The sequence below is a fragment of the Lissotriton vulgaris genome, chromosome 5 (assembly GCF_964263255.1).
Source record: "Lissotriton vulgaris chromosome 5, aLisVul1.2, whole genome shotgun sequence".
In the NCBI taxonomy this organism is placed as follows: domain Eukaryota; kingdom Metazoa; phylum Chordata; class Amphibia; order Caudata; family Salamandridae; genus Lissotriton; species Lissotriton vulgaris.
Window position 1 is genome coordinate 749,118,267 of NC_141693.1, and position 26,816 is coordinate 749,145,082.

The 26,816-nt window shown below is 47.9% G+C and overlaps 1 protein-coding gene across 1 annotated transcript in view; it reads left to right on the forward strand.

Annotated features, from left to right (window-relative positions):
• LOC147711494 (ATP-dependent RNA helicase DDX19B) overlaps window positions 1-26,816 on the forward strand; it is a 161,881-nt gene that overhangs the window by 121,717 nt on the left and 13,348 nt on the right. The window contains exon 8 of the mRNA XM_086922190.1: window positions 22,752-22,866. Within this exon, the coding sequence (XP_086778316.1) occupies window positions 22,752-22,866 (115 nt within the window). The remainder of the gene's footprint in view (window positions 1-22,751; window positions 22,867-26,816) is intronic.

The window sequence follows — 26,816 nt, forward strand, 5'->3', positions numbered from 1 at the left end:
TGGGGCTTCAATAGCTGGTCCTAGACTGCTTTGGATGAAGCCATGGAAACTAGACTCTATTCGAAGAGGTCTACTTAAAAAATTACATTTTAGAGGATCAAAACTATTTAGTAATGTACTTGATGGTGAAAAAGGAGCTGAAGAGTAAAAAAAACCTCTCAAACCTTTTAAGCTGGGGTCTAGAAACTAATCCTGTATGTTCAAGCGTCCTCCCAAATCTTCAGGACAAGATTCCCTTTTGAAGCCAGGCTATGTTTGCTCAAGTCAACCTATGGGGACTGGACCAGGTAAGCAGGAGGTGACCTCCCTGTGCAGTGTGTATCACTTATTTGGATCAGTCAGTACGATCCTGAGCCCTAGGGAGCCTGAGGAAGAGGTGTCCTGCCTCACGGGTCCAGGATGCAGCGGTGCCCCGGCAGGTGTGCATACATGGGCGCTAGAACATGCCAGGGAGCTCCTTCTATGAGGTTAGGACTGGAGCTGTGCTTCTTTAGAGCTACAGACACTTTAAACATTCCTAATTCAAAGTAGAATACTCTGCTAAAACAGTTTCCATGGATTTCAGGCTGAAAAATCGCGATTATGAGTAACCAAGTGCCGCAAAATTGCAGCTAATTTTTCATATTTGTGCAGCTAAATTTTCACATTTGTGCCGCAAAATTTGCTAATCCATGCCACAATATCCTGGGGTGTCTGGTTAGTTGGTGAATGTAATGAGTCATTGTGTGGAAGCGGTTTTCACGTTGAAAAAGTCAGTGATGTGTATTGATGTGTAGAAGAATAGGTGGCATGTTGATCTTATGAGATACTGAATTTATCAGTAACTAAGGAAGTATTTTCAGTTATGAGCCAGAGGTAGTTATTGTCAAAACTGTGAAGGTAAGTTTCAATTCTATTAAGGACACGGATACGAGGATTGAGTCGGACACAGACCTGTCCGTATTTGAGTATGTAGTCTGTTTTAATTTATCATTGGATAAGGCTATGCTATAGAATTTGCATTTACTCTATCCGGTTTATTGCTGAAGTTTGCATGACTGATTGATGCTATTGACGTAAGAAGATTATGTTGGAATGGTCAGACGCAATGTCTTTGCTGGAAACTGTGGGCTTAAACAGGACGCATAAATGTTAGCTTGATTTGTGGAAAGAAAGAGTAAGAATAGGCAGTAACAGTACTTTGTTGGTACCTGGTCATGGACATTGAAGAAGGGCTATCCAACTCTTGTGGTTTTTTTTCCTAGTGTTCATGGGGAAATTGGTTTTATGACTTTAATGGCTACTGTGTTAAATATTTAATTAAAGAGAAGAAGAAAAGTATAATCCTTGTCTCAGTGTCTTTAATAGAAATGAAACTTACCTTCACTTGACCTAGGCAAATTTTCATTCTCTCAAACAGATGCTCAGGAATATTGGCAATCCTAAGGCTTGCTTTTTTGTTAATGGACTATTCTATTGTACTGAATAACGGTGAGACTTCTTTATTTTTTTCTCCCCCTTGCTACCCCGGTTCTTTTATTTGATTTATAATGGGCTCCTGAGTGCCTAGAGTTTAGGCACTTCAGCCCACTATATGATCATGTGCATCAAGCAAGAGTGTTCTTCACAAGGGGAAATATGTGAACAAAATGCACACAGTTTTGAGTCGGGAACATAGGAAAGGGGCTCTACACTGTGCATGCATCACTGTACCATCTTGTACCTAGCCCTTGGGACTTGAGAGTTTTTCGGCTATTGCCTGTAAAAGGGAAACATTCTTGTTCACCAACCCCATTGGGAATGTTAAAAGTTCAAGCAAGAGACACGGAGGAATTTCCTAGTCTGCTTTATTGGCCATCCAACTCTCTGAAACAATAGACATCTGTCAACCTTCTAAGTCAATCTTCAGCTGAACATACCATGGTAAGGGGAAAAGGGAGGGGTGGGTGGAATGTACCAAAAGAAAACAGTGAGATTACAACACATCTCCCTTTAATTACCAACTGAAAACACATTACATTTCACAATCTTGCTACAGCTTCAAGATTGTCCGTTTTCAAGAAGGACCACACATTTTTGAATATTTTGACTGTGCGATAGGGAGGGTAAAACTTACTCGAGATATGTGGACCCTTTACATTCTTCTTCACCTGCACCATATCACCTACCCTCCACCCTTGGGCTTTGACTCCGTTCTTTTTGTCATACCAACCCTTGTATTTTGCCTGGTGCAGTTTGACTTTTTTACTAGCTTCCACAGGATTAAAGGATTGGGATTTGCCACCTTCCCACCCTCCAACCAACTGGGGTTGAGTTTAGTACAGGGTTCTCTCCTCCTGAGGGACACAAAGGGGGAAATACCTGTTACTAGCTAGATTTAGGGAGGTGTGGTATGCCCACAGATGGTCACGCAGGGGTAATTATAATTCCCAACCATAGGTAGAGGCTAGCTGAATGTGTTCTTTAATGAGTCTGTTTGCCCTCTCTACCAGGTCATTGGCCCTGGGGCAGTACAGGGCAGTCTTCTCATGTTTGATGTTCAGTTTGGCTAGAAAATCAATCATGAGATGCGACGTAACCTGTACGCCATTGTCCGTGACCAGAGAGGATGGTATGCCTTCTTTTTTCGCAAAGACCTCTTTGAGAAACTCCAGAACGGCACAAGTGTTGGTGCGATGACCAAATTTGTATGAGATCCACTGATCCAATGGGAAGTGTAGTCAATTAAGACCAACATGACATTTTTCTGGATACCCAAATTCTCCTTGGGTCAGCTTATAGCCATGGCCAGCTTGCTCCAATGCTTAATGGGTACTTCAACTGGGGATAGAGGTGCCTTTCTTAGGGATTTGCTTTTGTCGCTCCTGGCACAGCTAACCCAATCCTTCACTAATTGTTCCACCATAGTATCCATTCTGGGGAACCAGAATTTTTCCCTAACTCTTTGTTTGGTAAGGCTGCGTCCTAAATGTCCTTCGTGTGCAAGTTCCACTATTCTATGCCGGAGGTTAGCAGGTGGTACAATCCTGTTCGGATGGAAAACTCTGTTCCCTATGGTGCTTAATTCATAGCGCACTTCCCAAAAGTCCTTGAGATTAAAATCTAGTTAGCTACACGTGCTGGGCCATCCTTCTACCATTAACTCTTTAAGTTTGTGTAAGTCTTTATCTTCTTCCACTCCTTTTTCCCATTCCTCCTCAGTCAACGCTGGCTCATCTACCCCCATGATGGGGCTGTCCGACATTTTTTCTGTTTGTTCATTTCTCACAGGTGCTCTCGACAGTCAGCAATTTTGTTTTCCTCCCCAGGAACATACTCTAACCTGAAGTTGAAATTCTCCAGTCCTAAGATCTATTTTCCTATACGGGGAGTGCAGTTTTCCATCCCTTTCACTGTAAAGATGAAAGTAAGGGGCTTATGGTCTGTACGAACGGTAAAATTTGAAATGTTTTACCGCCCAGTAACATGCTAGTGCCTCCTTTTTAGGTTTTGCCTGGCGAAAGCTGCGCTCTGCGCAGCGTTTTCGCGCAGGCGAAAACCTAATGAGAACTGTAGTGTGGTTTGGAACGGCCCCCGTCATTTATTGGCTAGCTCCATAAATGGAGCATAGCCATTGGACGATGGGCCTGTCCGTCAATGCCGGACCAGATTCGGGGGCGTTCCCGAGATTCTTTGGCTTTTGTCGACGTCACGCGACGTCAGCCAAAAGCCGGGAACGCCCCCGAATCTGGTCCGGCATTGCCGGCACCAGTGACTATCCTGCTCCTGATTGGTGAAGCTGCGTGGACGTCACTGCTGGTCCGCGAGGGAGCCCACTCCTCGGGAAACTTCGCCGCCCGCCTGCCTGAGCTAGAGACGGGCCGCCGCGCTGCCCGCGGCGACCCGGAAGTGACTAGCCGGCCGGCCAATCCTAGCGCGGCCGGCCGGAAGTGCCCGCCCCCGCAGCACGGGGGAAGAAGGAAGGCGGCAAGAAGTATGGCGGCGCCCGCGGGGCTCCCGTGGCCTCGAGGGAGCCCCGGGAGATGCGGAGGACGTTGCCGGTCTCCCATGCCAAAGAGGGAGACCGGAGAAGTGCCAGAGAGATTGCCGCCGTCGACGTTGCCGGTCTCCCATGCCGAAAAGGGAGACCGGAGAAGTGCCGCCGTCGCAAGGTGCAGGTGAGTCGATCTGCTTGCACAGGAGGAGCCCCGGGGAAAGAACGTCCCTCCGCGGCCCCGGAGAGTCCCGAGGAGCGGGAGCTCTCGTCCAGCAGCAGCCGGACCCGGTGAGTGCCTGCAAGGGGAGAGGGGCGTCGGGACACATTGTCGGTGTCCGCCCCTCCCCCCGTAGTAGAAGTCACCATGTCCCCTGCCGTTTGTTTTTGGGTAGGGGGAGTTAAATAGATTTGCCCAGAATAACAGGGTGGCGAGCCGACGCCGAGACTACAACCCGGTTCCAAAGCCCACCTTGCATGATTACAATAGCCACGGGCTTGCCGACGTGTGAGAAATGTCGCGCTCTTTGTAGCCTGTTATTACTACGTGTGAGGATACGGCAAAAATGTTCCATTTCTGTTTAAAACAATACAACACATTTATTGAGAGGAGCAGTACCTTAAATTCACACGAACATTCCACACATGCCAAAACAGGCCACACCGAAAACGACCGCATGTGGTAAACTTCAAAGTAATAAAATCTGTTCAAACACACGTCAGATGTTGATAATTAATGAAAATAATGCATACACATCTGACAGAATTTTGTTCAAAAACAGTGCGTCTCAAAAGGGCACCAACCATAAAACAGTGACCGTTCGTTTCCAATGAATTCCAACAAATCCATGACGTTTTAATTTGTATATATAACATGGCCCGTTTGACAGATAAGACTCCTAAATCCGTGTGTTTCCTAGGGACACAAACCTTGCCACCACCTGCAGCACCCACGGGGAGCCCACGGCACACAATCGAAGGGAGAGATGAATAAAAGGTGCACAGCTTTTATTTCCCCGTCGGTAGAGAGCACGTTCAAACAGAGGCACGCATCGATGTTATTAATTATTGGGAAAAATCGACGATGTATTTTTTCAGTTTCACTGACAGAAATGGAATATTATATATAACTTTACATTTCAAGGAAGTACACATTTCTGAACTCGACACGTCCATATTTCAGAGCCCCACCCCTATAGATATATCTATTTTTGTGGAACACAAATACAGTTTCATATACACCTTTGGTGTCCGGATACACATTAATGCCTCTCTCAATAATTCTAGAAATATTCGTTCTGTCAAGGAATTGTTTTACTGCCCTCCTGCAAACCCCTGCCTTTAGAAGATTATATGCAAGTACACCTTCGTCTCAAAAAGAGAAATATTTTGATAACATTCCTTTCTTCCGGCTGGAGCGCCACGTTTAATGCACGCTAATCGCCTTGGAAGCTCGTGGGACTGTTAAACACTTTTTTTGTCTGGGAAATATATCCGCTATTTAAGAGGAAGTGACAGGGAAAGGTTAGTGAACGTTGGCTCCTGGCGAGGCTAGGTTTTGATACCTAAAAATACAAATATCCAGAATTAAAGGAAGACTTGTCGGTCGGGTAGGGTGTTTCCTCAGCAGGGACTCGTAGATAAGGTATGCTGGGTGTTTTCCAGGGGAAAGTGCGCCAAGGAAAACGACAGTCAGGATAACAAAAGCGCGGAGTTGAGCCCCCCCCCCCCCTCTCCCCCGCATAGCGCCCCACACACGAGGATCTCACGCCTCACTGCTGGATATGTCACCTTTTTATTCTATGAACACTGTTCCTGCCCCAACCCACCCTTCCCGTGTCTTGGGGTTACGTAGGACCCCATCCTCTCCTGTATCTATCCGAGTGTTGCAAACTCCGTGTGTGCAGAGTTGTCTCCAGCCAATAGTGCCAGCTCTGGGGGCAGAGGCAGCGCCCCTGCCGACCAGGAAATGCCATGTATAACTTGAAGTGCTTGCTGCCACGTGCGGGTTGGCATGGGTGCACTGCAAACACTGCCGCGAGCAGGGCTGTGGAAGGGACTTTCCACTCACGTCTACGGGGCTCCGTGGGTGTCTTTACAAACAGTGCGCTGTACACAGGTGCCGGAGGGGACCGCCGCAGGGTGTCACTGCACTGTGCAGGGCTGCGCAAACTACTTCACAAACACAGCAGTGTTCGGGGTTCCTTTTACAAACGCTGCACTTTCAGTGCTGCACAGACAACTTGCAGACACTGCATTAGGCTGCAGAGGAGAGAACTTTACAAACACCGCTCTGTGCAGGGAAATGTTAAGAAACTCTGCACAGTCAGTGCTGAAGTAGGTATCTTTACAAACCCTGCCACAGTATGTGTAAACACAACAGCACCGATCTCTTTGGCAAACGGAGCAACTCTGCTACATTACCTTCTTATTACGTCATCTCACGCCTGCTGAAAATATTGTGCAAGCCTTTATAAGGTGATTATAGTCTCCCACATAGAATATAGCAGAAATTAAGAGTGGGTGTTTATTTACTCCACAGCTGGGGTTCAGTACAGGAAAGCAGGATTCCACCTGCGTATTACCGCACATTCAACACTTTAAAGCTGGCCTCGAATCTGATTTATAATGAACTACTGGCGACGTGTTGGCACAGTTTACAAGCTGCGTAATGGTGTGTTTAATTCCACAGTATAGATTTCAGACACCCCGTCAGGCTATCACATGTAATCACATGGATTTTTATGAAATCATGGGGAGCTCGAAGATGTATTCTGGATGGAAAAACACAGTTCCCTAAAACATGGATTTAGTAGGTTCTTACAGTCACTTCCTATGACTGCCCGTCAACCTTAATGTGGTCCCCACCCTATCCCAGGGGCCAGTCCATCCAGCCAGGGCAGACTGCAAATTGTTGCTGGCTCTTCAGAGCTGTTGCTGCAGCAGAAGACACCAAATATTCCAGCTATGCTGAACTCCGGCACGAAGAGGAGCACGAGGCACATCTGGGGACGCTTAATTCCCACCCAATTCTACGGTGTGACCTCTGTGGACAGTGCGTAAGCTCTTCCCTCGCACAGAAATAATTTCATTCATTTTCGGGGCTTGTTTTCGTAACCGGAGACATGTCAGGGCCTTCTACCTCCAGAGTGATTTAACAGCTTGTGCGTCAAAAAACCCAACCCGAGAGGACAGCCACGCTAAAATATTATTAATCACGCAGCCTGCACCTCCTCTGGGAGCCCCTGGAAGAGCGGCGGGGATGGGGGTTTCATCTACCCTCACTTCCAGGTTACTGTCGGTGCCACACATATATACTCCCTTTCCTGAGCGCAAGCACGTCTGCGGGAAAATATCTGCCTCTCTGAACCTGAATGGCAGACGTTTGACATCCGCACACGGTGACCTTCACTGAGCATGGGGCGTTGCGCAAGTGGTACCCAGACTACAGGCACTCGTACGCATCTTTAAATCAAGGGAGACGAGTGGAAGCCATGCTCTGTAAGTGACGTCCTGGCTCTTGGCATAGTGATAGTCAAATTATCGCCGCCCTAAGCAGCAGTGCCTCCTACTAAGACATCTATACCTTGATCTTCATCCAGGAGTGCGTACCATAAATATCACAACTGGTCAATTGCCACCGAGGTGCCCAGAAACGGGGCCTGGTATGGTGTATAATCAGGGTGAGCAGGCGTCCCGTGTTTGCCGGGGCCGTCACATGCAGAGTGCAGAGTGCAGAGGTGGCTTTGCGTGTGTGGGTGGCTTTGCGTGTGTGGGTGGCTTTGCGTGTGTGGGTGGCTTTGCGTGTGTGGGTGGCTTTGCATGTGTGGGTGGCTTTGCGTGTGCGGCTCTGTGGGTGTAAAATGCAAGAGGTCATGCATTTGCGAGCGATTAAGCTATTGGCATTGTAAATGACAATGCCATTTATTTATGTTTTACAAAAAACACATAAATAAAAATAATGTCAAGAGCAATGCCAATAGCTCTAACTTTAACAAAGGCAAAACCATTGCATTGTAAATGCTTGTTAGTTAGAGTAATTGCTCTCTGCCTTGGAACGGCACCTGGAAGCAAACACAATTATTTTTTTCTCACTTTCCATCTTTGTGACGAGGTGTCCCAAACCCCTTTTTTGCCGCATCAGTGGTAAGGATTGTTTTCTTAGTGGGGTCAAAAGTGCCTAAGGCCGGTGACTGCAATAACTCCTCCTTTAACGTATCTACGGTGCGCTTGTGTTGGTCAATCCATTCAAAATCCTTGTTTCATTTCAGCAGTTCACGTAAGATATCACACTTAGAAGCAAAATCTTTGATGAACTTGGTCATGTATTCCATAAGACAGAGAAAGGACTTAAGTTTGCCCTTACGCTGAGGGTAAGGAGCATCTTTGACAGCTTCCAGCAGGTTGTTTTTGGTCTAAAACCTTGCTCAGAAATGGTAAACCCAAGGTAGCCTACAGAAGTCATTCTGATTTGACACTTAAACTTCTGCACCGTCAACCCTGCATCCATCAACTTCCTGAATACAAGTCTACGGGTGCGGTCATGGTCTTCCACAGAACGACCGTACACCATAATATTGTCCTGAAAGCACATTGTATGGTCTACATGTTTTAGGATCTTGTGCATGATCTTCTGGAGCACCTCCGCGGTGGATGCGGAAGGCATCCTCTTGAACATGGAAGCTCCTCGGGGGGGAATGAAGGCAGTGAGGGGGCTTGAGTCACGGTGTAGGTCTACCTGATGGTAAGCCATAGACAGGTCAATGACACTAAAGAATTTAGCCTGGCCCATGGTGCTGATCATCTCATTTATGTTGGGGAGTGGGTACCTCTCGAACCAGATGTTCTCGTTTGGCTTCGTAAGTCAACGCACAAAAGGATGCCCTCCCCACTAGCCTTGGCTGTGATTACAACAGGCACCAACCATTCCGACATGTCTACAGGTTGTATTACCCCCATCATGCACAATCTTTTTAACTTTTTCCAAAGGCTCACTCATCTGGTGTAGTATAGGACGCATCTTGTGTACAACTGGTTTAACGTTGACCTGGAGTTGTGTTGGTAATCACGGATGAGTCCCATCCTGTCTTCGAACCGTTTAGGGAATTGTTGAACCGTTTAGGGAATTCTTAACAGATGTTGGTGCTGGTTAAATTTTGATCAGTTAGCAGGACCTCTTCCTCCCTGGTTTCGTGAAGGAGGATTCCTAGCTCCTTTTGTTGCTGCCACACTAACAGATTTTATCCTGTCTCTACGATGTACACCTTGCCTATGGTGATTCTCCCCTTCAATTCAATTTGCATCTCTCTCATGCCTAAGAGCGGTATAGGTTCTTTGTTATAGCCTGTGGGGAAAACGGCAGGTTTCTGCAAGGCTTTGTTCTGGTTGTCAATGCATTTGTAGTCCTTACAGTTCAAAAATGTAAAAGGCGAGCATGAGTCAGCAAACATGGTAACAATTTTGCTGTTCAACTTCACGTCACATGTGAGATAAATTACATTTACAGTATCTTCTTTAAGTTGGAAAATGTACTTCTCACTGGGCAAGACACACTTTATTTCTTACCCTCTCCATGATGAGGATCGCCTTCCCTGCAGAAACTTGCTAAGTGTCCCGTCCTACTGCACTTCTTGCAAGTGACGCTCCGAGCTGGGCAATAAATGTTGTTAGCAAGATGGTTGCTGCTGCCATACCTGTAGCATCTGTAATTTTTCATTCCCAGGGGGCTTGTGTACATTATTCTTATTTTGCATTTTATTTACCTCGCATACCTCCACTTCCTCTTGGATATTAGCTACCACTTTTGTTGTGGTTTTCATCTCTTCCATAAATTTAGCGGTGTGTTCCACTGATTTGGCAATACGGACTGCATCATGAAGGCAGGGATTCTTTGCTAACAGTTTTTCTTGAATGTGCACATTCTTGGTGCACCGTACCAATTGGTCTCTAATTAAAGAGTCTGTTAAATTTCCAAAATCGCACAGTTGGGTGAGACCGCTTAATGCTGCAATGTAGTTGGTAATTGAGTCCTGTTTTCCTTGGGACCTGCTGAAAAATGTGTACCGTTAAAACACTACATTTATTTTGTCCCTAAAGTGTGTTTCCAACTTTACCATAGTAGAGGCAAAATCATCCATACCTTCCACCAATTGCCATTTTGGTTTTCTGGTATGGGCAACGTTTCGTAAATTTTACGCCCTTGTATGCCCAAATTGTGAAGAAGGATATGCTGTTTGCGCATGGCAGTGAACCATTCTCCACCTATGGCAATTAAGTAAGATTCAAAAAGTTTGACCCATTCCTTCCAGCATATCTCAGGTTCTCCTATTTCGTTTAGAAATGGAGGTGGCTGGGTCATGCTTGGAGCTGCTGTCATGGTACAAAACAGTCACCCCACAGTAAAATGAAGACAAAGGTCTAAGAGGCAGTGATGCAGTGGAGAAACTAGTAAGTAGAGGAGGAGTCTCGTTAGTAGCCCAATTGTGGAATATGCCAGTACCAACAACGCAGTCTAGCACAAAATAACTCCAGTCATAAGTCCCAAGCGCATCTCCAAGTGCCTTGATTAAGGGTGTAAACGCAGTCTCCAGAAAGCACAATGCCAATTGACACATGGGCGTGAAAATGCACAGCAGATCTTACACTACAGTCCTTAGCCCATGCGTATATGTATGTATAACCGAATCTTCAAGCAGATGAGCAAATAATACTAATACATCCCGCTGTACGTCTATGGGGGAAGAGGTGCCTTTTTATTTGACACCGCACACAAGCGCACCTTCCAGAGCAGTTCCTGGCATTTAGGGATCTTTTCCTTTCCCTTGTTTCTATGACAACCATGCGCATCTGACAGGACGGAGAGACTTCAACAAAATGCTACCTCTGGAAACTGTAGCAGGGATCTGCGCATGGCCTGGAGAGAAGTCTCCTTACGGCACCTGCTCCCACACACTGAAAAGCTGCCTCTACCGCCAGGCTGACAATAGTGCACGTCGAATGTTGAAAGCGGCAAGAGTCACTCCACTTGCTCTTAGCAGCTACCCTTCTTGCTGCAAGATCCGCTCTTTGCCCACAGCTAACACGAAGGACTCTCCACCTTTCCTCACACTTGTTGACTCATTAATGAGTACCTGACTCTGCAACCAGCGTACCACAGGAGCTTCCTTCTGTCAACGTGACGCCACCACCAGCAATCCACTGACCTGCAAGTAGGTTGTAACAAGGGACTCCTGCTACACTGCCATTCTCGAGGGATAGGCTGACTCTGAGGGATAGGCTGACTCCGCAACACCTTTGACGTGCTACTTCACGGACGTCACTCAAGCTCTGTATCCCGCTGGCAAGGTTCTCTTAATTGCCCAGAATGACCTCTGAATCCGCTACACTTTGATTCCTTTCCAACTCTGTTCCACTTCACATGATGACATGAGGAATACAACCTTCTACTATCTATTCCTCCTTCCTGAACGTTAATGGTGAGAGTACCGAGAGGGGAGGTGGCCACAACTGCCCCCTTTGCAGCAACACGTCGCCGGTGTTAAAAGTTCAAGCAAGAGACCTAGAGGAATTTCCAAGTCTGCGTTATTGGCCATCCAACTCTCCGAAACAGACATCTGTCAACATTCTAAGTCAAGCTCAGCGAAACATACCACGGTAAGGGGAAAAGGGAGAGGTGGGTGGAATGTACCAAAAGAAAACAGTGAGATTACAACAATAGGCTTGCACCCATGTGAGACCAATCAATCAATCAATCAATGACACTTATAAAGCGCGCTACATACCCGTAGGATCTCAAGGCGCTGGGGGGGGGATGCGGGGGGGAGGGGGTTATGCCGCTACTGCTCGAACAGCCAGGTCTTCAGCTTCTTCCTGAAGGAGAGGTGGTCTTGGGTCAGGCGCAGGTCGGGAGGGAGGGAGTTCCAGGTCTTGGCGGCCAGGTAGGAGAAGGACCTTCCTCCTGTAGTCGCTCTTCGGATGCGGGGGACGGCGGCGAGGGCGTGGTTGGCTGATCGGAGGTGGCGTTTGGGAGCGTAGAAGTTGACTCGGCTGTTGAGGTAGCTCGGGCCTTGGTCGTGTAGGGCTTTGTGTGCGTGGGTGAGGAGGCGGAAGGTGATTCTTTTGTTGACGGGGAGCCAGTGAAGGTCTCTCAGATGTCCGGAGATGTGGCTGGTTCGTGGGATGTCGAGGATGAGTCTGGCTGAGGCGTTCTGGATCCGCTGGAGTCTCTTCTGGAGCTTGGCGGTGGTACCGGCGTAGAGGGCGTTGCCGTAGTCCAGTCGGCTGGTGACGAGGGCCTGGGTGACGGTCTTCCTGGTCTCGGTGGGGATCCACCAGAAGATCTTCCGTAGCATGCGTAGGATGTTGAAGCACGCCGAGGAGACGTTGTTGACTTGCCTGGTCATGGAGAGGGAGGAGTCCAGGATGAAGCCCAGGTTGCGTGCATGGTCTGTCGGTTTGGGTGCGGTGCCCAGGGTGGGAGGCCACCAGGAGTCGTCCCAGGCGGAGGGTGAGGGGCCCAGGATGAGGACCTCCGTCTTGTCCGAGTTCAGTTTCAGGCGACTGGTCGTCATCCACTCGGCTACCTCTTTCATCCCTTCGTGCAGGTTGGCTCTGGCGGCGGTGGGGTCGTTGGTCAGGGAGAGGATCAGCTGGGTGTCGTCGGCGTAGGAGATTATGCTGAGGTTGTGTTTGCGTACGATGGCCGCGAGGGGGCTCATGTAGACGTTGAAGAGGGTGGGGCTCAGAGATGATCCTTGAGGGACGCCGCAGATGACTTCGGAGGCCTCTGATTTGTACGGTGGTAGGCGGACTCTCTGTGTTCTTCCGTCGAGGAAGGAGATGATCCATTCCAGCGCCTTGTCCTGGATTCCGATGTTGCTGAGGCGCTGTACTAGGGTGCGGTGGCAGACCGTGTCGAATGCCGCGGAGAGGTCTAGGAGGATGAGGGCCGCTGTTTCTCCATTGTCCATCAGGGCTCGGATGTCATCGGTGGCGGCGACGAGGGCGGTCTCGGTGCTGTGATTGGCTCGGAAGCCGGACTGTGAGGGGTCGAGGGATCCGTTCGTCTCGAGGAAGGCGGCCATCTGCTTGTTGACGGTCTTCTCGATGACTTTGGCTGGAAACGGGAGGAGCGAGATGGGGCGGTAGTTCTTGAGGTCGGTGGGGTCCGCTGTTGGTTTCTTGAGTAGAGCGCTGAGTTCGGCGTGTTTCCAGCTCTCAGGGAAGATGGTGGTGTCGAAGGATGTGTTGATGATGTCTCGCAGGTGGGGTGCGATGACAGCGTCGGCCTTGTTGAAGACGTGGTGAGGGCAGGGGTCGGTCGGTGATCCGGAGTGGATGGAGTTCATCGTGCGGATGGTGTCTTCGGTGCTGATCGGGGTCCAGGCGTGGAGGGTGGTGGTGGGGGGTGGTTGTTCGGTCATGGTGTGCGTTGGTTGGTTGTAGAAGCTGTTGTGTATGTCCGCGATCTTGTTGTGGAAGTATGAAGCGAGGGAGTTGCAGAGGTCTTGCGATGGGGTGATGTCGTTGTTTCCTGCGCTGGGGTTGGAAAGCTCTTTCACGATGTTGAAGAGTTCCTTGCAGTTGTGTGCGTTGTTGTCCAACCGGTCCTTGAATGCTGTTTTCTTGGCGGCGCGGATCAGCTGGTGGTGTTTCCGGGTGGCAAGTTTGAAGGAGGTCCTGTTGTCCGGTGTCGGTTCCTTTCTCCAGACTTTCTCGAGGGCTCGGCAGTTCTTCTTGGAGCTCTTGAGTTCGTCGGTGAACCATGGAGCCTTCTTGCTGCCGGGTCTGCTGGGCGGGGTCCTCAGTGAGGCGAGTTCGTCCGCGCAGTTGCTGATCCACTTCGTGAGGTTGTCGGCGGCCTGGCTGGGGTTCGCTGAGCTGGCAGGAGGGTGCTGGCTCAGGGAGGTGGCGAGCTGGTCTGCTGTGATCTTGTTCCAGCTTCTGCGGGCGGCCTGTTGCTGGTGGTGGTGGGTCGTCGTTCTCTTGAAGGTGAAGTGGACGCAGCTGTGGTCCGTCCATTGAAGCTCTGTGGCGTGGCTGAAGTCGATGTCTGTGCTGGAAGAGAAGACTGCGTCGAATGTGTGTCCGTCGAGGTGGGTGGGGGTGGACACCAGTTGCTTGAGTCCCAGGTTGGCGAGGTTGTCGAGCAGGGTGCTGGTGTTGCGGTCGTTGTTGTTCTCTAGATGGAAGTTGAGGTCTCCCAGGAGGATGTAGTCAGCGGAGGGGAGGGCGTGCGGGCTGACGAAGTCGGCGATGTCCTCGCTGAATTGTGTGCGTGGTCCAGGGGGTCGGTAGATCAGGGTGCCTCTGAGGGTGGTGTTCGGGTTGGTGTGGATCTGGAAATGCAGGTGTTCGGCGCTGGTCAGGGTGTTGTCGGTGCTGGTCGTGAGCCGGATGGTGTTCCTGTGGATGATGGCGATGCCTCCTCCCATCTGGTTGGCGTTTCGGTCCCTCCGGACGATCTTGTAGCCCTCTGGGATAGCGATGGCGATGTCGGGAGCTGAAGAGGCGTTCATCCAGGTCTCCGTGAGGAAGGCAACGTCCGGGGCTGTGGCGTCTAGAAGGTTCCAGAGTTCGATGGCGTGTCTGTGGACGGAGTGGGTGTTGAGCAGGATGCACTTGAGGTGGGTGCTGCTGGTGTTTGACTTGGCGGGTGCTGGTGCGAGGCTGGTCCGGATGCAGGAGAACTTGCAGGCGTGGCAGCTGAAAGGTCCGTGGGTACGTCGTGGAGTGGCTTGGTGGCATTCTGGGAGTCGGCCGGTGTTGAGTGCGGTGAGGGTGGCGGCGGAGTACGTCAGGCGGGTCGGTCGGGGTCTTCGGGGGCCAGGGGTCCTGGCGCTGGGCGCGGTCCGGTCGCGGACGGGCGCAGACGGGCTTACCTTTGGCGCGCCTTCGGCGCACAATCGGCGCGCCCGCTGCGCGTGACCGCTGCGCGTTCGCACGGTCGCCATTTAAAGGCGAAGTGCGCGGGTGGGCGGAGCAGCTGGGAGGCGGGAGCGGGGAGGGAACAGAAGAGAAAAGGGCCGGGGCTAGTGGCGGGAAGCGGGAGCGGGGAGGGAGAGCGGGGGGCGGCGAGTAGGCGGGCAATCAGGAAGGAGACAAGCACAAATGGAGGGCGAAAACACGAAGAAGAAACGGTACAAAAATACAGGCAACAATGCAGGTCAAAACGGAGGCAAAACAGTTAACAATCATACGGCATACAAAGAAAACAAGCACAAATTTCGGTCAAAAAAACCGGCGGAAACCAAAGGGGAGCGTTCAAGGCAGCAGCGAGGCCGGCGCTGAGGCAGAAAGCAGGCACTGGGGCACATGCAGCAGCTGGTGGCCGTGCGGCGCGGGGGTGTCCCACAAGAGACGTGAATATTGTCCTGTCAACACTTTTGTCCAAAACCCTTTGAGCCATTCCTGGGTGTGAAATTAAGTAGTTCTGCTCGACGGTTCTCTCTGACTTTCACCATACTTAGACACTGTTGCTGTCTTTTCTCTTCATAATTTTTCTAAGCTTGAAGAGGTCGCTGAAAGTGCTGGATGTGAAAGGAGTCAAGTGAATATATGGGTTGAACTATTTTGTTATGTTCTTCTACTTTCTTATTGGTTTTTTGTCCAAATAGAGTATTGTCACACGGTTTGTAGTGTTCATAAACTGGATTACCTTAAGACTAACAGGCCTTTGCCTGGCAGAATAACAGTCTATCCATCTAAGGCATGGCAACAACTGTGGCACAGCATGTCCGTACACTGCTGCAGGCGATATTAAGTAGGAGTATGAAGGATGACAGCACATGCCTTCCTGATATGTATCTGAATGGACATTGATTTTCCAAAAATGTGTTTTCATTAACATTTGTGAGCATTTGTTCCTTAGAAGATTACACTTCATATTACCAGCGTCCCAATACAAATTCATGCTATTCAGTTCAGTTCAAGAAGTCTTTATTCAATTAGTTCATCATAAAAGACATAACATACAGTTTATACATATAAAAGCAATTAAAACAAGTATTAAATCATTGACAAGCTAATCGGCTTCTTGTTACATATTTACAAAATTTACAGTAACGCTCAGATACAAACATATTTCAGCAGAATACTGGGCCTAGTTGTAAAACAATCACATCTTTTAGGTCCCCGTTAAATTGCTGTTAATGAACCTAATTCTAAGCAGCCAGGCCCACCCCAAAAATTTAGCAACCCCCACAACAATTAGAGGGGCCAGATTGGTCTTTAACATTCTACTGGCTTCACCAGCCGAGCTGGTACCAAGGTTTCTCCATACTGGCCTAAGCCATTTGGCTCTGGGGGCAGAGTTTAGTGGACACACATACAAAAAGTGATTCAAGCTTTCCCCAATACCTTGGCACTTGGGACAGTGCCCCGTCCTTTCAGCTCCCCACTTTTTAGTAAAATCCCCAAGAGGAAGTGAGCCGCATCTGAATTGAATGAATAATTTGCGGTCCATGGGCTTTGTTATAATATCCCAATACCTTTCCAACTTGGGCGTATCCTTGTAAACAATGAACAGACCAGTAAGGCTACTGGAGCACATTTTTGAATGCCTGTTATGTGTCACCCATTCCCAATAACACTGTTTGAAATCCTTTTTAGATGGGAAATTGGCTGACTCGGGGGAGGACCACAGGTCTCCATACCCCAGAGCTATTAGGGTAGCCTTAAGGTCTCTAAACCAGCCTATGTTTGTGGCACCAAAGCTGTTTCTAACCTCCAAACAGGCTTTTGCATAGTGGTGAAGTTCCGGCGTTGTCCATAGACGACGCCAGAATGTTAGAGGTCGAAGTCTTGCTTGATCCTCCACCGGTTGGCACCCTAAATCGTAAAAAAGGGGAATTAGTGGTGATGACTGAGGCAGACCTGTTGCCATTCTTAAAATTTATTTTGGGCATGTCTTAACGGGTCCAAATTGCTACCACCCCAGAGTTCTGCTCCATATAGGACTGCTGGTAAAACCTTACCGCCATATATCTTAATAAGCGGGGACATTGGCCTGGTAAATGAACCTTTGTGTTCCGTAATCAGTGCCCCACCCAGCTGCTGGTGCTTCAAGGTCATGAGCTCAACCTGATGGGACCAGCTCAAAGTCTCACTAAAGGTAACTCCCAAGTAGGTGAAATACTTTGCCTGCTCCAGGGGGGTATCCCCCATGGAAACCCTGGCATTAATTTGTTTATGCCCTCTTAGAACCATAAATTTGGTTTTGGACACGTTCACCTCTAGCTCATGTTCGCTGCAGAAACTCTCGAACCTCGACAGGGCTTTCTGCAAACCCTGTCTGGTTCGTGAGATCAAGAGTGTATCGTCAGCGAACATGAGCAAGGGGATTTTCATTCCAGCCAGACTTGGGGCATCAGTGGAAAAATTGTCATAATACTTGGTAACTCTATTTATATATAGAGAAAACAGGGTGGGTGCCAGCACGCAACCTTGCCTGACACCTTTGGCCACTGGAAAATTCTCAGTCACCTCACCCGGTTTACCCCAGCGCACAAAGGCAAAGGTATGTGCATGTAGGTTCACTATAAGTCGTACTAAGGTGGGGGGCATACCCATATCTAATAGGCATTTCCATAACCCGGCCCTCGGGACAAGGTCAAATGCTGACCCTAAGTCCACGAAGGCCGCGTATAGGTTGCCTTTGCCCAAGGTGACCGTCTTCCAATGCAAAAGCATGAAACGGAATGCCTGATCCAGGGTGCTCACGTGGGGTCTAAACCCAGCTTGAAGAGGAGTAAGGATGTCATGCTCCTCTATCCATGCCTGAATTCTGGAAAAAAACAAGACGGGTTATGATCTTCTGTACCGCGTCAATAAGACTGATCGGCCGGTAGTTGGATGGAACCGACCGATCACCCTTCTTAAAAATAGGCAATATTTCTGCACCTGCCCAGGAATCAGGTACCCTAGCACCCATGGCCAGTGCATTTACCAACCGCACTAAGTATGGTACCCATAGATCAAGGTCCTGTTGGAATATGTCCGCTGGTATGCAGTCGGGACCAGGCGCTTTTCCCCTAGGGATAGCTTTCAGGACTATTTCGACTTCTCTGGCCGAGAACTCAAGTGAATCTAGCGATAATGGCCAACTAATGGAATCTTGCGTATTGCTGCGGCATCTAAATTGTTCCTCAAAGTGAGACACCCATTTCTGTTGTTCAACGGATGCGGGGCTTGGGCGATCATCCTGTGCCAAACCCCATCTGAGAAGGTGCCAAAACTGCTGTAGGTTCCTAGAGCCACAGGCCTCAGCTAGTGATGTCCAACGCTCCTCATCCCAAGCAGCTTTGTCAGAGCGTTTAGCATCGTTGAAAGCCTTCCTACTTGCTTTGATTAGGGCTGGGTTCTTTAGTTTTAAAGCTTTAAACAGATCCGCATGGGTCTGTCGGCAAACGTCGTTGAACCAATTAGCGGGTTTCCTAACCTTCCCTCTACCCTTATTGGCAACATACTTAATAAACAGTGATTTAAGAGACAAAAACAAGCTAGCATGAATGTCCGTGATATTTGTGTTGATCATTTCCTGGTTTTCACACTTATCAATTTCTATCAGTGAGTTGGAAACCAGGGCTCTGATCTTTTTACGTGCTTCCACATCCACAGAAACCTTTGGCCAGCGAACCCTCCTCATGTCATTTGTAAGTACGACAGCTTCCTGTACAGGGTTTAGCTGTCGTTCAACCGGCCCTGCAAAACTAAAGTCCTTCAGTTCCGCTACCAGAGGTTCGTGGTCACTTTCTGGACATGGCTTAATTACCATGTCCGATACCACAGGCCACATTTTAATATCTACTAGGATGTAGTCAATACGACTGCTATGTCTACCATTGAAAAATGTGTGTTTACCCATCCTGTCCGAGCTTACTCGTCCGTTAAGGGCATGTAACCCCCAGTTCAGAAAGGACCTTTAATAAATGTAGCTGCTTGGGACCACTTATTGATCGGGGGTATATCAAGTTGAGGAACCCCCCAAACCAGATCCTCTGCTTCAGTTAATAAACCATCGTCTTTACTTAGAGGTTCAAAACAAGTGTTTAGGTCACCCATAACAACCACATGACCAGCTTTTGAGGTAGTACTTAGGAAGTCATCCAAACAGAGAAGGGTGGTTGAAACTCTGCCACCCATGATTCCTCTAGCATATACATTGATCAGCAGTATATCCATCCCACTTTTTGTTTTAATACTAACAATCAATATATCTGGACAGTCAATAAAAACTTCCTTAACAGACACACCTTCAAATTGGCGAACCCAGATTGTGAGGCCACCCATGGTCCGACCTCTATGACTTCTAATGGCTGGTTTGTTAAAGTTCAAGAAACCTGAGAGAAACACTGGTGAGGTTGCCCAGGTCTCTTGAAATGACCAAACATCGCCTCGACAGATAAAATCAACCCAATCAGAAATGCAAATACGAGATTCAATTCCCGCTATATTACAACATCCCTAAGTAGCATCCTTTATACATACTCGGTCACACGATTTAGTTATGTCTAGAGGGTGGGATTCGTTGGGCTGGGGAAGGGGTTCTTCAAGCTCGGGGGCAACTTTATTCGTACCTTCCATTGGCATACACATTGACCCAACCTGGGTGATTGGCTCTAGATTAACGCTCTCAGTGGTGACGTCCTTGGAAGACATTGAGGTGGGTACCATAGCCAATATATCAGGCTCTCTTGAATAGACCATACACCCTTTCACACAATAATGAAGTTGGTCTTCAAAACCTTTAACAGTACATAGTGGATTACCCAGGACCGCTCCAACACCCATACAATCGGAGTTACTCATCGGCCCTTGTTGAAAAAGCTGGTCAGTCATTAGACGATAGCCCTAATAGTGGGTCATAGAGGTTCCTCAGCGGGATGTTCCAATACTCGTTGGGCTGAGTGAACCTATTTGGATATTGACATGCTGGGTAGAAACTTGGGGGCTGTTGAAACTGTGGAAAAACAGGGGTGAGGGAGCCAAAGGGTGCAGAGTCTTATTATGGAGTGGGAAGTCCGATAAGCTTGAGGGACCAAAAGGTTGAGGCTTAACCTTAGCCCAACCCGGTGTTCGTAGGGAACTATTATAGCTAGATTGTGTGTAGGAGCGGTACCGTGCCTCAGGGTTGAATTGGGGTCCATGAAAACTAGATGTAAAGTTGGACCATTTGAGGGAACTTTTAGTATTTTTGGCAGGAGGTTGATCAGTTGGATTAATCAGGGTCTCAGGATAAAAATAACTGAGGTTCCTCGTGGAGATCCCTCCCTCATTACTTCCCACATACCAATCTGAGAGATGGGATACTACTCTGTGGTCCCTAAAGTTGATGATCACTATATCCCCCTCTATATCCTTGGGGCGTACCCCCACCCACTGACATCTTCTGACCGAAACAATATCTCCATTAAGGTGAACCGGAAGGGGTCTATTTGTTTTCAGCCAGAAAATGACTTTGTTTTTTAGGCTTTCGTTATTTTCCCGATCCCCCTCCGAAACTGGTGGCACACCCGTCATTACAATAACATAGTTCATAGAATCCGGAGGCAAATCTACATTGTTCCTCCGAGGTAGGGATTTGTGGTATTTAATGTTAGTGTTTGCGGATTTGCCCACCCCATTCTTTACCTGAGGCATTACTCCCTTAGTAGGTGGTTTGTTAGCGACCACCCCGGGATTCGCTTTGGCAGAGCTAGCTGCTCTGGGAGGTTTAACAGCCAAAGCCGATGTTTTAATTGAAGTAGTGCCTACATTAGTTGTACGTTCAGGTTGTTGGCTAGAGATAGTATTTGTATTGCCAGCAACATGGGTTGTACCATGCGGTTTAATGGATGGTCCCGAGTCCTTATCAGAGCTAGGGGGATGTGTTAGCTCAACGGACGCCAGTAGGCGATCCATTTTGTCGCCCATTATCCTAACATGCTCCAGCAAAGGTAACATATATGATTTGATAAGCTTCTCTAGGATGGCATAGGACACCTCCTTAGGCCCTTCAATAACAGTCTCAGGGGTAACCAAATCGTGTAGGTCAACCAACGGTAACTCAGCATTGGATGGGACCGGTAGCTCAGTGTTTGGTTTGAGTAGAGACGGGGGAGGTGATTGTCGACTTTGGCCTTTCCTTTTTACCCCGCCCTTTCTCCTTTTTTTTTCTAGGTGGGGAACGCACAACCCTCTTCGCCTTGTCAGGCTTGATTCCAGCGTCACACACACTCGTTGGTAACAGATTCTCGCCAGGATCTACGCAGACCAGTGACTGGTTGGTCAACGTAGGACGAGATTCGGATTCCGTAATCTGGATATCAGGGTTGTTTAAATCAATGAGGCTAGAATGATCAATAGGGGGACAATCTAAATGGCCTCCGCTGGTAGCACTAACACGCGGTGGGGAAATAATTGGAAACCTAAATATACTGGGGATTTTATTAATGTCAGTGACATCATCTTCAATGGAGCTCAACCCTTGGGCAGCCGTTCCTTGGGTGAAGTTTGGGTCTGATAGGGTGGGCAGCGGAATTTTCTTTAGATGCCCAATTGAGCGTCGGCGCTCAGCTCTTCTCTCGGCAAGGAGAAGATCCATATCTACTTCCTTGGTAGATTTCTTAAAAAATTTATCGAGTGGGCCGTGTACAGAAACACCCACGCCTGGGGGTGCGGAATGGCTCATATCTAGACTGAGCTAAGTATACTATCTGGCCCAGATTACACTCTTAGTACACTACTGACAAACTGTTGAACAGTGGACGATGAATAAAAATAAATGACAGTAACCTGGCCCTGCCCGGCCTCCTACGGCCCCGGACGGTCCCGCCCTTGTCCCGGGCTTCTCCCGGGACGCTCCCGCACGCTCCCGCTTAACGGGTGAATGCCTTGCCTTAAACAGGTAGACCGTGGGATTGCAGGTGGGGCGTGGTGGACAGGGAGAGCGGCCAGGTGTCGAGAGGCGCGGTGTGCAGAGGCTTCTGGTCTTGGAAGTCCTGCCCCGCACGCTCGCAGCCCTGGTCTAACACACGCAGCACAATCAGGCTTACCAGTGATTCAGGTGCGCAGCGGGACCCGCAAAGCGGGTTCCGCAAGTTGTGAAGCAAGAAAGGGGTCCAGGAGAGCCCTCGATCCTCAGCAGCAGTCTGTAAAATTACAAAGGTGTCCCCAAAGGTGTTCATGCTATTCTATACCACAAGGATGTGTATTGACTTGAAAAACCAAGGTTTGAAAGCAAAAGTTACATAGGATTTAATCATTTTGCTAGCCCCCTTAACTCTTATGTATACACAACCCACCTTCCTCCAAGTGAGGCTGTTCTATAATATTGAGGATAAGCTCTTCATGTGGACAAAGCTTAGGTCAACCACTCCCTGGAGACTAAACCCGCCCACATGACTTGATGAATGGACTTCTATACTGTATATAGTCCACTCCTATACTAAATGTTCCCAACCTGGGGACAAGCCATTTTCAAAAGCATGTTAAAGAGGCATATCCATGCTGGAGAATTTTGGTACAGGAAAGTAACCTCTTTATAGCTCTTTTCAAGCATTGTTTTTACTACTTTGGAAGAGGTGGTGGACAGGAACGGACTGGGTGGCTTTTAAGGGCATGGTAGACACGCACTTTCTGCTGTAAGTGTGACTGGGCATTTTGGTTTGTGGTTGTATCATGTTCTCAAATTGTAAACCGCCAATTATTTACAATCAATCTGGAAGCTGTGAATGATCATAACCTGTGTGTTTTTTATTTTTTTTTTATTTTTTTTTTTTAAACTTAACCTGTGTCGTTATGCACCGTCTTTTTCTTGCAGAGCCTGTGCCTATCCCCCACCTATGAGCTGGCTCTTCAAACAGGAAAGGTGATTGAACAAATGGGCAAATTCTACCCAGAGTTGAAGTTGGCATATGCTGTTCGGGGAAACAAATGTGAGTTCATCCATGGAACCATGGCAGATATTGATAGCACTTTATGCAGAGTGCTTCATATCCTGTTTATTTCATTAACCACTAGTAATCCCATTTTCTGATTTGCTAGTTTGTGTCATTGATGAAATGACTCGTGAAATTAATATAAAAAATAAAATGTTGGAGGTACTTTAGAAAACTTGTCCTAAATATGGGTCAACATTAGTAGTAAAATATGTCTGAATATTGTTCCTGAGAAAGGGATTCTCAGGTCATTAGTGCTTCTTGTGATGTTGGCCCTTGAGAGAATTTTAGAGTTCTTTTGTTGGCCATGTCCACTTTATTTGCTGTTGATATAGCTTGTAGGCGCTCTTAACAGAGGCAAAGCATTACCATTGAAATCATTAGAAGACTACAACATAAGAGTTGTCTACAGAGCACATCTTCTGAACCTAGACCTCATAGTGTCACATTACAGAATATCTTTGGAACAGCAGATACTTCGGATAAACAAGAACAAATAAACAAGATATGGAGAAATTGATCACCTCTGTTCTGAGATCAAAACCTGTATTGTCCGTTCCTTGGTAAGCTTTGAAGATAATGTTCGAATAATAGTTTTTTGTGTGCTCCTTTTTGTGTAATTCCATAGAGGGGTTTTATTGTAATATAAGAGGTATCCTGTTCTCGATTTTATGGGCACATTTGTGGTACTTGTGAAATGCTTTTTTGTTTTCTAAACCAAGTTGGCTCCGAAAGCACAGATTTAACACCATGTAAAGAGCAGGAATGTCCTGGAGCCATTTGAGACCTCTAACTGCTAGGGTAATGTGATTAATGTTTTTAACTTCTGATAGTACCTTTGCTGGAGCATAAAGGGTAGCCTTCAGAGGAGTTATTTGTAATTTAATAATACCCTTTTAGTTAAGCATAGTTGAGTCTTTATAAGACTAGTAATTGTAACACTTTTTTAAAGTCTGATTCTGGAATGAATGATTTCAGTTGGTACAGAGTATTTTTTTTGTTAGGGCAATAGTGTGCGTGTGTGTGTGTGTGTGTGTGTGTAATCTAGAGTGATGCCAAGTAATATATTGTGCATGTAATGAGGGTTGCTGTTTTCTGCATCTAGTGTGTCTAGCCATGATTAGACAATGATTGAGCTCTGTAGTATGAGATGAGAAGCAATTAAGCTGAGGAAGTTTGGTTCCAAGTGGCGAAATGCCTTAGGGGGATTGCTTGTGTTACTGTGTCTGAGAGTATGTCTTTGTCAAAGCTGACAATAAACTGAGGCTTGTAATTAGATAGTCCAAATATATATTGAAGAGAGTCTGATGATGGGACTGAGCCCTGTGAAACCCCCTAGCTTACACCTACTGTTTCTGAGAGATGGTTCACTTTTATTTGTTAGGATTGGTTACGTAGAAAATAACAAACCCAGTTGGGAGCTGTGCCATTGAAAACCTTTCTGCTCCTATGATTGAATGCTACTGTAAATTGAGGATGAAGAGGAGACAATGCTTCTCCAAATTTTAATCCAGACTATATATATTCAGGTAGGTCTGTTTTCAGTAGCTTTCTGGCAGAGGTGTAAGATTAGTTTTAGCAAAGTAGTTTAGGCGCATGTTGACCCGTCTGACTTTTAAGGTGAAGCACCACACTGTCTTAGTCACTCAAGGGTAAGAGATGGACTGATGTCTTTCAGTATTAAAGCAGGTATCGCATCCAAGAAGTGAGAGGATGGTCTTGTATTCCTAATGGTCTTCCTGGGTTCTTCAATCGTTTGACATTTTTTAACAAAGAAATCTGATTATTATTAACATTTTTCTATAGTAGTTATGACCTCTAACTTGGGAATAGGTTTCATGTAGAGTTATTTTAGGGCGTACAATGTCTAGTCTAATGGGGAACTGAAGAACCTATTGCCTTAGCTTGGAGTATGCGGTTTTTGTTTTTAGGTCTTGCCTAGCTTTGCACCGCATGCGCTGCTCACTCTGCAAGGCCTCTTGTAACCGAGGAGATTTTAGAAGTGGAGTGGAAGCCCCACCCATCCTTTTTATTGGCAGGCATCATAGTTTATGGTAAACGCTCGCTCCCTATTTGAAATGAAACTTCTTTGTTCCCGCCCTATCTCCTTTTCGGCTCGCCCATCCGAACTGGATCGTGTACTTGTGGCGTGACATGGTGGGCTTTATGTCATGGTTGAGCACTATTTTATAGAGACACTAATTGGGACAATGGCAGCTGTAGTGGTATGCGTTTGTAATTATAGGTTTAAAGCTGCCATGAGTAGTGGCCTGTCGTATGCGGCGCAGGCATCTTACCGAACACTGCTGAGCTTATCCCCGCCAGAAGGTTTTTGTCATTTAGAAGCTCATCGCGGCGCTTCATTCTCCGGTATGTGACTTCTTAGATGTCTGACGCTTTCACTTTAACAACACCAGGCAACAAAAGGAGGGACAGGAAGGAGCCTTTAGCCGGCCACTGACCTGTCGCTACGCACCATTGGATCATGGAAACACATTGATCGTTTGTTTGATTTGCCTTTGTCTCCCCTTTCTGTAGAACCTCGACCGACTTGGGGTGGTTTGAGAGCTGGGTCTTAGCTGCTGTCTGTCCTTTTAAGAGCCCAATTTAAATATCAGGAACGCATCCTCTCTGCCCCAGGGGGCCTTCTGGACCCTTTTGTGCTCCAGAGTCTCTCTCTCATACCCCCCGCCTTCTTTATTTCCACATTTGCTTCTGTGCTCGGACCCCCGCTGGAGACAGACCGGCACATCTTCCAGGCCCTCTGAGGGCAGAGGCTTCGCACAGGTCCAAGAAACGGGCAGGAGGTCGCACAGGTCCAATAAATAGACAGAAACTACAGATTCCCCAGACCACTGAGGGCAGTGGCAGGAAGTCACACCTACTAACAAAACGACCCCCTCTTGAGGGCAGAGGGGACTTACAGGAGCCCTCTGAGGGCAGAGCAGGGTTTCAGTGTGTGGCGCTTCAAAGAGGATCTTTACAGTTCTTTCGCAGCCTCGCCATTTCAGAACTGAAGCATTTTTAATATTTTAGAAAACTAAGCCATAGTTGTTGCTTATTTATCTTATGGAGCTAAGAACCATTGACAAAGCCAATAGTCCTGACTTGTTGTAGGTGAATGTTACGTAATGTATTATATATCTGTTTGTAGTGGCAGAAGCAGCACTCGGGTGGCGCACTATACTAAGCACAGATATTTAGCTTATGCACTTTTAAGTCACTTCCTTAATAATGTCAGCCACGCCCTTTGAGAACCCCCCCCCCCCCCCCCCACCCATTTTTATTTTTTTCATCCCACTTAAATTGCTGGAGGTCACACAGTGGAAGGAAGGACCCCTCTCTCAGGACAGCAGTAATAAAGTCACCAATCCATGATTTCCTGCTACTCCGTCACCTGCGCTGGCCCCCTCTCAAGCACCTGTCCCGGACCCCTAAATGACTCTCTCGCATCCAGGCGCGGTCGCCCTCCCCCAGAGGCCGAGTGCCGAAGCACCCGTCAAACCGCCACTGTTGATCTTTATGACTGTGAACCTGCAAAGCACCTGGAAGCGGCTCAATGTGGACACATGGACTCCCTTCCCACGTTCTCTTCTGTCAGTCACCAACCTCTCTACCCAGCGCCTCTGTGCCTCTTCACCCATCGCCTCTGTGCCTCTTCACCCAGCACCTCTGTGCCTCTTCACCCAGCGCCTCTGTGCCTCTCCACCCAGCGCCTCTGTGCCTCTCCACCCAGCGCCTCTGTGCCTCTCCACCCAGCGCCTCTGTGCCTCTCCACCCAGCGCCTCTGTGCCTCTCCACCCAGCGCCTCTGTGCCTCTCCACCCAGGGCTCTGTGCCTCTCCACCCAGCACCTCTGTATCTCTCCACCCAGCACCTCTGTACCTCTCCTGCACCTCCTTGGGATATAGCGATGCGTTGTATCTTTAACCTGTTGCTTGGGTCTGT